This window comes from Mustelus asterias, chromosome 16, assembly GCF_964213995.1.
Source record: "Mustelus asterias chromosome 16, sMusAst1.hap1.1, whole genome shotgun sequence".
NCBI lineage: Eukaryota > Metazoa > Chordata > Chondrichthyes > Carcharhiniformes > Triakidae > Mustelus > Mustelus asterias.
The window spans coordinates 17,447,851-17,460,149 of NC_135816.1; the positions used below are offsets into that span (position 1 = coordinate 17,447,851).

Below are 12,299 nucleotides of genomic sequence, written 5' to 3' on the forward strand. Positions count from 1 at the left end.
AATAACTGCGATGTTTATTTATTTCTAACTAATATACAGAGGCTTGCAGCCTCATGGCTACCAGTCAGCCCCTGAGGAAGTTCAAAACCCAAGCTCACCAAGCTGATCCTCTACCCTGCTCCCCAGTTGGTCCCCTGGGTCACATGACCCTTACCCTGCAGCTTGAATCTTAAAGGAACAATCACCTCACCCTTCAAAACATGTCAATAATCGACACAGAGAACAGGAGTTCAGAAGCTGATTGATGATGATCTGGGTTTCTCAGTAAGAGGAACAAGCTTGAAGCATGTTGATTGGTGTGTTTGTAATAATTAAAAATGGCAGCAGTCATGTGCCAATGTGTTGAAGATCGATTGTTGCTCTCGACTCAAACATTTCTATCAAAGGCCGTGCTCACAGTCAACATTGACATTACAAAGGATGCTTTGCTGCGGAAAATGCACGTGTAGGTTCTCAAATCTCCAGATGTCCCCACTTTTCAACTCCCAAACTATGGTTATATTTTTAGCCCATTCATGTTGGTTCTTGCTGCACTGCTCCACAGAGCACTGCGTTCTGTAAGCGCTGTCCCCACTGTTGTTAACAGTCCCTATCAATGTGGCCATAGGCCGACTAAATGTGCAAGGCACATAAAGAGAATTCAGTCTCCAGTTGTTGTGATTACGCCAGTCGAAATGTAAACATGCGTCAGCTGGCCCAGAAAGCCCGCTGCACACGACCTCTGTACACATTTTCAGCCTTTTGGCATTCTTCCAATTTTAGTGCTTTTCAAAACTTCACAAGTAATCTAAAAATGGAATATAGTGCAGAATAGAAGTAACTTGTGCAAAGTGGGCATATCGACTATTCTCAAGGGCAGGATGTTGTGGGAGCAATAGGATCTCGGCTGCCAATGGCCAAGACGCCAGAGTTGCCCCATTTCAGGAAGGCCTGCCACATCTTCTGCCACTCAGACAGGACAGGCCAACTGCAGGTATTGTCCTGCGACCAAGGACCTGGAGGTAAAAAGACCTGCCCATCAAGAGGTGCCAACAAATCCGAGGCAGGCAGATTTTCTGTAGCAGTGCCACTGCGAAGGCAATGAACGGTTGCTGTCAGTATTACACTAACCCAAGGCCTCAGATTGAAGGGGGACCCAGGCCCGGGTGAGTGATGGGGGGAGGGCGTTCAAGGGGTGGGTCACAGCCAGGGTAACCAAACATCCCGGACCTTCGTGTAATTTGGCCTTTCATCATCTACTTTGGGTGAGGCCTCCCCAAAATGTGTTATGTCCTGGATTCCTGTTGCCCAACAGGCATTTGTTTCTGCTCATGTGTTGGACATTCATTGGATGTAGGTGTTGCTGACTGGGCTGGGCATTTAAGAGTCAACCTCTTTGCGGTGTGTCTGGAGTCCACAAGTAGGCCCGACCAGGTAAGAACTAGATGGGTTTTTATGACCCATGGTCATCAATAGACTTTTAATTTCAGATTTTTATTGAGTTCAGATTTCACCATCTACCATGGCGGGATTTGAACTCAGGTTCTCAGAAAATTGCCCTAGGTCTCTAGATTACTAGTCCACTGACAATACCAGTGTGCCACTGCTTGCCCTTGTGCTTGGCAATACCCCATGGGTGTCTTGGGGGTTGATCTGGCAGGGGACTGCACCAAAACTGCAGAATCCGGGTAAGTTGTGCAAGCTGTGCACACTACCCCTCCACTCCCGCACCCCCATCCCCACCCCCCAACCGCTCTCTCAGAATTTCTGCTGCATCCCTAATCTCACAGGCTTGCCGGTAACTACCTCCCCCCTCCCATCGCTCTTAAAGCCTGACAAAGGCAAAGGGTCCCCATTTCTTTTGGCCAGTGTTGGTCACTTTGGTCACAGGGTAGGTAGTGTGAGAAAGAGGGTGGCCCTCAGTTGCACATCCCATTCTTGATACTGGATTTTTTGTTCAGGCTCAGAGTGCCTTTGAACAAGGAACCCACACCATTGAGGAGCCAGCAAACAAACCCTACAGGGCTGGCTTGTCCTGCTCCTTGTTTGGCAAATCCACCCACACACCCCATTTCTGACACAGAGTTAACCCTAGCAGGGGTGGGATGATGGGATGAGTGCCTCGATTGGTGGTGGGGTGAGAACGCCATCCTCGGACCTTCCCGCCACTGGCCTAACCATCAACAAGATGGTGGAATTCCTACCCACCTCTCTCCTGTCCAGTTAAATGCCCCCGGCCACCAAAATTCCCACAGGAGAGGGCATTGAATGCCCCTCTCAATCTGACAGCAGTAGGGGTGAAGTGAGAGACTAGAGCAGAAAGCTGAGGACATGAAGGCAAGCTTTCAGGGAGTGAAGGAAGAAGAAACAGAGAAGGGGTAATAAGGAAAGTACTAGAATACCAACAAGTGAATAAATTGTGAAAGGAAAATTGAATAAAATAGGAACTTGAAGCAGCAAGAAAAGTAAACTTTGCTCCGAAATTGAGTAAATCTGCTGATGCAACTGTATCAGAATAATAAAGGAACTGTATGTTACAAGCGCAATCATTAAAACTTCAGTTATTTGATACTTTTTTTGAACTATCTATGCTAAAACAGAAGTTTGACTTACAGCGCTTTTACTTTATTGACTGACCTTGTTCTGGAATTTCAGGATTCCAATCAACCACATTGTCTGCTCATGCATTTAATACAGAACTACAGAATCTAAAAACTTACTTTACATAATGGGGTAAGCACTCACATGTTTCAAGTAAGAACCGCAGCTTGGTCAGGAGAGGTCTTGTGGCACAGTGGTAGTGTCCCTACCTCCAGACCGGAAATTCTGGGTTCAAGTCCCACATGGTGACAATGAAAAGTATGTTTATAACATGGACAAACAGGTTGATTATTAGAATCATAGAATCCCTACAGTGAAAAAGGAGGCCGTTCGGTCCATCGAACCTGCACCGTAAACAATCCCACCCCTGCCCTATCCCAATAACTGTATGTATTCACTCTGCTAGTTCCCCTGACATGAAAGAGCAATTTAGCATGGCCAATTCACCTAACCTGCACATCTTTCGAGTGTGGGAGGAAACCAGAGCACCCGGAGGAAACCCACAGAGTCTTGGAGAGAACGTGAAAACTTCACACAGACAGTCGCTCGAGGCCGGATTTGAACCCGGGCCCACTGTGCCACCCTTCCACCCAAATTAGTCTGCAGACCCTTCCAATACACCCGAAGGAAGGCAATAAGAGTGTTTCCTGATCCAGAAGGCTACAGCAAACCACTGCAGCACTTCACTTGGACGAACCCAATGGAAGTCCAGTTAAGGCATGGTACCCGAGGAAGCTGAGCCAAAACTTAAGCTAATCCCTTTTTGAACCAGTAAACAATTTTACTCAGACTGATGCAGAAGGAGACAAAAATCAGGATGGTAGATAGCAAAAAGAATAAGCTGAGGCAAGCTGATAATTAAAGGAGTAATCTATGCACCCAACAGATAGTGAGAACTAACATTGAAAACTGCAGCTAACCTTTGTGACTAATCAAGCTAATTTAATAAACAGTTTTTCCAGCAATATTGTAACATGCTATTGCTTGCGTATATTTGCATCGATGTGAACAATTCAAATCAAACAGTGAGAATGAAGAATGTCTGAAGTGTTAATAGTGAATAAAGTCAGCTTTAGTTCAAATTTACTTGTTTATATACTTTATTGGTGCAAAGATTGTAAGAAATACCTACTGAAGGCACGTGAGGGCAACTGGGAGCACACACGTTGAATACGACATTTCGGAAGCGCCACTTCCCTTTTCACTGTCACGAGGAATCTCCCAATGATCACTACACACATTTCACCATTAAACCTTTCAGATTAACCAGGTCAATGAGTGACTCACCGACATTCTCACCTGCTCTGTTTATCTCTTAATAATTATTCCATTGAAATAAAAACTGATGGGTTTTTTTCAATGCCATCATTTTATTTATTATTTTGTGAATAGCTAATCCGTCTTCACAAAGTGGTTAATGTACAGCTCCTGCATTGGCCCCCTGTACTATAACAATAGTTGGCCAGATCGCTTCGACTGTAAGATGGAATAGCCAGAACCCCTGTTACTACAACCCAGGAATACCCAGTGCTTCTCTCTTTTTCATTCTTTCATAAGATGGGAGTTTTTCTGGCACAGTTGTCCATCCCGGATTGCATTCGAGAAGGTGGTGGTGTGAGGCTTTCCTGAACCACTGAAGTCCATCTGGTGTAGGAATACTCAAAAGTACAGAAGGGAGTTGGGAAGGGAGTTCCAGGTTTTTGATCCAGCAGCAGTGAAGGAACAGTAATATAGTTCTCAGTCAGGACGGTGTGCGAGTTCGATAGAATTTACAGGTGCTGGTGTTCCCAAGTGTTTGCTGCCCTTGCTCTTCTAGATGGCAGAGGTTGTAAGTTTGGAAGACGCAGTTAATGGAATATTGGTGAGTTGCTGCAGTACATCTTCTACATGGTACACACTGCTACCACTAGGTGCTGGCAGTGGAGCAAGTGAATGTTTAAGTTGGTGGTTGGGGTACCAATCAAATGGGTTGCTTCTTCCTGGATGATATCAAGCTTCGTGAGTGTCGTTGGAGCTGCACTCATCCAGGCAAGTGGAGTGTATTCAAATCACACTCCTGACTTGTGATTTACCGGGATGGAGGGCATTAGCTACGAGGCGAGGTTGGAGAAACTTGGTTTGTTCTCACTGGAGCGACGGAGGTTGAGGGGAGACCTGATAGAAGTCTACAAGATTATGAGACGCAAGGACAGAGTGAATAGTCAGAAGCTTTTTCCCCAGGGTGGAAGAGTCAATTACTAGGGGGCACAGGTTTAAGGTGCGAGGGGCAAGGTTTAAAAGAGATGTACAAGGCAGATTTTTTACACAGAGAGTGGTGGGTGCCTGGAACTCATTGCCGGGGGAGGTAGTGGAAGCGGATACGGTAGTGACTTATGGGGCGTTTTGACAAGTACATGAATGAGATGGGAATAGGGGACTGTGGTCCCCAGAAGGGTAGGGGGTTTTAGTTAGGTCGGGCAACATGGTCGGTGCAGGCTTGGAGGGCCGAGGGGCCTGTTCCTGTGCTGTAATTTTCTTTGTTCTTTGTATGTTACATGCCACAGAATTTCCAGTCTCTGACATGCTCTTGGAGCCAAAGTATTCATACAAATGGTCCAGTTCAGTTTCTGGTCAATGGCAACGCACAGGACGTTAATGGTGAGGGATTCAGTGATGCTTATGCCATTGAATGTCAAAGGAAGATGGTTAGATTCTCTCTTGTTGGAAATGCTCATTGCCTGGCATTTGCGTGACGCAAGTGTCCTGCAGCCACGCAATCCAAAATTACAGCAAAACCATTTGTAGTGCAAGACTATGAGTGGATGCACAGAGACACAAGTGGATGAAGAATGTAGGATAAAAGGTGGCCATCTTTGTATCATCCATGAGTTTGGCATGTTATGTAATGCAACATAATTTGGAGGAGGCCAAATCCAGAATGATACAATATATCATTGTTGAATCGTAACCAGCAGTATTGGGATGAGCAAATGGAATGCAACAATTGAAGCCAGTTCCAGCCAATGCTGACCAGTCCTACTCCAACTCAGTGGGCAATATTTTATAATATACATCACAATCTATTGGAAATATCATAATCAAATCAATTTTAAGCAGAAATCAGAAGGTAGAACAAATAACAAGGTTATTATCAAAAGGGCATTTGAAAGAATCTCAGCAAATTATCAAATCTATTTAAATTACTGGTGGTGCCTTATCAATAAATTTTAAAACATAAGGTTTTTCATGATAAGAGGAAGGCCACTTGGCCCATCGATTATATTCAATCATACTCAGGACATAGGCTGTTAGATTTCTGTGTACTAAGGGAATTACGGGGCATGCAAATAGTGCAGGATGGCAAAGTCGAGGTAAAAAATCTGCCATGATCTTGTTGAATGGCAGAACAGAAGAGACTTGAAGGGCCAAATGGCCTACTCCTGCTCCCATTTCTTATGCTCTTAAGTTTAAACCTATCCCTCCATGTTAACAATATAGCCCCAAGTTAAATTACCAGCAGTTTCTTACCACCATCTCCGTGAAGTGCTGCTAATTCTTGAGAAAATTCCTTGTGTTGTTTTGATGGAGTTTCTTTCTGTTTAAATCAAAAATGAGTTATTGACTCATTCCGTCTACTTTGCAATCTATAAGCAGAATATTGACTCCATTCCGAATCATTGGGAACGGGCTGCAAGATTCAGCAATGAACAACAATCAAATATGATCATCTGTCTCTGAAATTACTAACTTCCTATTCCAACTTGCCTTTGTCATGCATGCCTCACGCTCATTGTCTTTTAATATGCACCATCCTCCTAGCTATCTGCCTTCCTGGGCAGAATTCAGGAGCAGTACACAAGTGTCACGGAGGCTTTAGCAATGTGGGTACAATCCTCCATAGGCTTTGTCAAAAAACCTAACCCTACTAAGGCATTTGACAAAGTCCCACATGGCAGGTTGGTTAAGAAGGTTAAGGCTCATGGGATACAAGGAGAAGTGGCTAGATGGGTGGAGAACTGGCTTGGCCATAGGAGACAGAGGATAGTGGTCGAAGGGTCTTTTTCCGGCTGGAGGTCTGTGACCAGTGGTGTTCCGCAGGGCTCTGTACTGGGACCTCTGCTTTTTGTGATATATATAAATGATTTGGAAGAAGGTGTAACTGGTGTAATCAGCAAGTTTGCGGATGACGCGAAGATGGCTGGACTTGCGGATAGCGAAGAGCATTGTCGGGCAATACAGCAGGATATAAATAGGCTGGAAAATTGGGCGGAGAGGTGGCAGATGGAGTTTAATCCGGATAAATGCGAAGTGATGCATTTTGGAAGAAATAATGTAGGGAGGAGTTATACAATAAATGGCAGAGTCATCAGGAGTATAGAAACACAGAGGGACCTAGGTGTGCAAGTCCACAAATCCTTGAAGGTGGCAACACAGGTGGAGAAGGTGGTGAAGAAGGCATATGGTATGCTTGCCTTTATAGGACGGGGTATAAAGTATAAAAGCTGGAGTCTGATGATGCAGCTGTATAGAACGCTGGTTAGGCCACATTTGGAGTACTGCGTCCAGTTCTGGTCGCCGCACTACCAGAAGGACATGGAGGCGTTAGAGAGAGTGCAGAGAAGGTTTACCAGGATGTTGCCTGGTATGGAGGGTCTTAGCTATGAGGAGAGATTGGGTAGACTGGGGTTGTTCTCCTTGGAAAGACGGAGAATGAGGGGAGATCGAATAGAGGTGTACAAGATTATGAAGGGTATAGATAGGGTGAACAGTGGGAAGCTTTTTCCCAGGTCGGAGGTGACGATCACGAGGGGTCACGGGCTCAAGCTGAGAGGGGCGAAGTATAACTCAGATATCAGAGGGACGTTTTTTACACAGAGGGTGGTGGGGGCCTGGAATGCGCTGCCAAGTAGGCTGGTGGAGGCAGGCACGCTGACATCGTTTAAGACTTACCTGGATAGTCACATGAGCAGCCTGGGAATGGAGGGATACAAACGATTGGTCTAGTTGGACCAAGGAGCGGCACAGGCTTGGAGGGCCGAAGGGCCTGTTTCCTGTGCTGTACTGTTCTTTGTTCTTTGTTACTGACAGAAGATACAGCATGACAGCTAAAATACACATCAACCATCATACTCAACATCATCTCCTGAGTCTTTCCCATGGACTCCAATGTAGGTTGAGTTGAATGAAAACCTTTGAAACCTGAACCTTCTTGGTGTGCTGCCAAAGTACCTATGTACCATCTGACTAGAATGAGCTGACTACAGGGCGGCACCGTGGTTAGCACTGCTGCTCACAACGCCAGGGAGCCAGGTTTGATTCCAGCCTTGGGTGACAGTCTGCGTGGGGTCTGCACGTTCTCCCTGTGTCTGTGTGGGTTTCCTCCAGGTGCTCCGAGTTCCTCCTACAGTCCAAAGAGGTGTAGGTTAGGGGGATTGGCCATGCTAAATTGCTCCTTAGCATCAGGGGGATTAGCAGGGTAAATACATGGGGTTATGGGATTGGGTCTGGGATTGCTGTCAGTGCAGGCTCAATAGGCCGAACGGTCTCCTTCTGCACTGTAGGGATTCTATGATTTATCTAACTCAACCATGATAACTGCGAAACCCAGGGTAGCTGACTTCAGATATGGATACTGGAATCAAGGCTAATACTGCCATGACTGGCAGTCTGTCCCCGTAGTCATTCACAAACCCAGCCACTCAGTAAAAACCACTCACTACTATCTTGTAACAAATAAATTCACTATTAATGCATTGTGTTCAACTTTAACCCCCACCAGCCCAGCAAGAGCCATGGAGTGAAATAATTTAAAATGAGCAAGTTTCTTGCCAATTTGGGACTTAATCCTTTCCCATCTTTCCAATATTCATCAGCCGGGTATTCCAGGTGGACGAGGCACCACCTACAGTCGCCTGGATAAAAATAGATTCATCCACCTCAGTGTCTTACTCCATCAACAATGGCATTTTCAGCGTGAGCTAAGGAACATCGGGCTGAAAGCTGGTAGACAGTTTGAAGCGGTTCTCCATGAAAGTCAGACCAGGGCGACTTGCTCCTTGGCAATGACCTGGTGGGATCAAAGCAGGTGACAGTCCCAGTGATAGGGGAGAAGCCAAGAGAGGTCGGTGAAGCAGAGCAGCTACAGGAGAAAGCCCCTGACATTTTTCCTGACTGCATGCACAGTTACCCAATGTGTTTCCCAACAAATCCCATCAGAGGAGGCCAAACCGGCACTGCAGATGGAATTCCCCACCCACTCATACAAAGAAAGGACATCTGGTTGTCCAAGATCTTTTTCAAAAGTTTAGAAGACCCCAAGAACGTGATGAATTTGTCCCCCTTGATTGCAACTCTGCAAACTGACCAGGTGCTAAAAAAGATAGCAGTGACTGCCCAAAACTAAGCTGAAGTAGAGTGTGTCGCAGAGTGCTATTATTTTGAAGATAAGGCACTGACCAGGAAGTGGAGATCTCCTCACAGACCTGTAGATAGGAAGTGGACAGTGATTCACCAGCTAGTGTTGTTGCTGAGGTTGCTGCTACTTGTCGTATGAGAAACGGTTGAGGAGTCTGGGTCTGTACTCGTTGGAGTTTAGAAGAATGGGGGGTGTGACCTTATTGAAACTTACAAGATACTGCGAGACCTGGATAGAGTAGACGTGGAGAGGATGTTTCCACTAAGAAAACTAGAACCAGAGGGCACAACCTCAGGCTAAAGGGATGATCCTTTAAAACAGAGATGAGGAGGAACTTCTTCAGCCAGAGAGTGGTGACTCTGTGGAACGCTTTGCCGCAGAAGGCTGTGGAGGTCAGGTCATTGAGTGTCTTTAAGACAGAGATAGGTAGGTTCTTGATTAATAAGGGGATCAGAGGTTATGTGGAAAAGGCAAGAGAATGGGGATGAGAAAAATATCAGCCATGATTGAATGGCGGAGCAGACTCAATGGGCCGGGTGGCCTAATTCTGATCCCATGTCTTAGGGTCTTCTCAGGAGAAGTTCGAGGCTGGCCCACAAAGTCCCAATGGCTGGTCATGTTAGTATATGAAAAATCCAAGCCAGATTTTTACAGGCCTCAACTCCACAAAGATGTGGTGAGGTTCTGCCATTCAGATAGTGGGACAACTGCAGCCTGCAATTAAACCTGCCCCTATGATTCCCAATGCCCCATTCAGCAAGGAGCTGGTGAATTGTGGGACGACTGTTGAACATAAAAGGGTATATTCTTACTATAATGGACATGGCTGCCCAAGTCCTGGGGCCATTCCCCTGAGAACTATCTCTGCCAAGGTAATAATGGAGGGATTAACTCAATTCATTACCCGATTAGGGACTGTCCACAGAGATGCAGTTGGATCAGGGCTCAAGTTGCATGTCCAGAATATTCCAGGAAGTCATGGATGTAACCCAGCTAAAGTCCTCAGCATACCACCCATGTTGAAAAGGAGCTTCAGAACAGTACCACCAGACCCCGCTAATCTCCCGATGCTAGGGTCAATTTAGCATGGCCAATCAACCTAACCTGCACATCTTTGGACTGTGGGAGGGAACCGGAGCACCTGAAGGAAACCCACGCAGACACAGGGAGAATGTGCAAACTCCACACAGACAGTGACTCGAGACCAGAGTTGAACCCATTTGCAGATGATAAAAAGATGAGTTGGAAATTAAGTTGTGAAGAGGACATAAGGAGGCTACAAATTGATATAGATAGATTAAATGAGTGGGAAAAGATCTGACAAATGTAGTATATTGTGGAAAAATGTGAACTTGTCCATTTTGGCAGGAAGAATAAAAATGTAGATTAACTAAATGATGATAGAGTGCAGAGCTCAGATTGAGAGGGATCTGGGTGCCTTAGTGCATGAATCACAAAGGCTTAGTATGCAGGTACAATGGAAAGCTAAAAGAAAGTCATCATTTATTTTGAGGGAAGTTGAATATAGAAGTACAGATATTATGCTTCATTTTTATAGGTCAGGATGTGGAGATGCCGACGTTGGACTGGGATAGAAACAGTAAGAAGTCTCACAACACCAGGTTAAAGTCCAACAGCTTTATTTGGAATCGCGAGCTTTTGGAGCTTGTGATTTCAAATAAACCTGTTGGACTTTAACCTGGTGTTGTGAGACTTCTGACTGTGCTCATTTAGAGTTTTAACAATACCAGGTTAAAGTCCAACAGGTTTATTTGGTAGCAAATACCATTAGCTTTCGGAGCGCTGCTCCTTCGTCAGATGTACATTTGTACATTTCCACTCCATCTGACGAAGGAGCAGTGCTCCGAAAGCTAATGGTATTTGCTACCAAATAAACCTGTTGGACTTTAACCTGGTGTTGTTAAAACTCTTACTGTGTTCACCCCAGTCCAACGCCGGCATCTCCACATCATGTGCTCATTTATACAGGGCAGTGGTGAGACCACATCTGGAGTGCTGTGTACAATATTGGTCTTCATATTTAAAGATATAAATGTGTTAGAAGCATTTCAGAGAATATTCACTAGACTAATACCAGGAATGGGAGGGTTGTCTTATAAGGAAAAGTTGGACAGGCTAGGCTTGTGGGAGAATCTAGAACTGTTTAAAAACAACGGGTCATCCATTTAAAAGAAAGATGAGGAGAATTTTGATCTCTCAGAGGGTGGTGAGTCTTTGGAACTCTCTTCCCAAAAGGCGGTGGGAAAGAGTCTTTGAATCTTTTTAATGCAGAGGTAGAAATTTGAATATGTATTAGGAATAGGTGGAAACGTGAAATTGAGGTTATCAGATCAGCCATGATCTCACTGAATGGCAGAGTAGGCTCAAGGATCCTGCTCCTGTTTCTAATTCATGTGTTCATATCTATGGACTGAGAGTGAACCTCATTTCATTCTGCATGGTGCAGAAGCTTTCCAAGGATGTGCTTTTCTCTAAAAAAGATACAATTTCTAACTTTTCATCTTCTGGCTGAATTTGAAAAATAAACTCATTTAGCTAACAGTTGTAACTGCACATAAAGTTCAGTCAATTTTGGAACAGCAAGGAAGAAATAAGTGTGTCACCTAAAATATGGGGGCATTTGGACCAGTGCTAAATTGTATTGTAAACTTGCCCTTTGCCTGATAACAGTTAGTAGCGACCCAGATGCCACTTTAACATTGCTCCTTCCCCTCCTTTACTGTATCCTACAAACTCCACGTGCATCAAACTTTCTGTCATAGAAAATGCTGCACCACAGAATAAACAGCAAATAGCCCAGGGTGAATAAAATAGACTGCTTGCTTCCGCCATGCAACAACAGCTGCATGCACAGGTGCAACCTACTTTAGTGTCCAGATAATATATCCATGGTTTATTTGTGTACAGCATCTACCTTGTGCAAGGAGTTAGAAGTTTTTAGTACTTTAACCCTCTATTATGGAGGCTTATTTGGATGTTTGATGATCAGGAAGAGTCCAGCAGAAAAGCTCAGTTGAATCTGGAGCATTTGAAGACCAAATACCCCTGCAACTCAATTCAGCAATTTATCAGTGTCGCCTTGTCCCAGCCATCCTTCATTGGCAGTGACGCACAAATGTTCAAAGTGGAAGGCAGACAAAAGATGCTCAGTCTTGTAATTTTATGGTTCTGGAAGATATTAGCCTTGGTTTTCCGATTCCTAGCAACATCTGTGTTTTAAGTGACATGTCGCCAGTCCAGTTGTTGTGGGTCAGCGAACCAGTTCACAGTGCTTGCGGCTGATTGCTGCACAATTCTAGCTGAC

At 45.0% G+C, this 12,299-nt stretch overlaps 1 protein-coding gene across 1 annotated transcript in view; it reads right to left on the reverse strand.

Annotated features, from left to right (window-relative positions):
• Window positions 1-12,299, reverse strand: part of LOC144505032 (coiled-coil domain-containing protein 69-like) — a 37,879-nt gene that overhangs the window by 13,542 nt on the left and 12,038 nt on the right. The window contains exon 2 of the mRNA XM_078230707.1: window positions 6,088-6,154. Coding sequence (XP_078086833.1) covers window positions 6,088-6,154 — 67 coding nt within the window. The remainder of the gene's footprint in view (window positions 1-6,087; window positions 6,155-12,299) is intronic.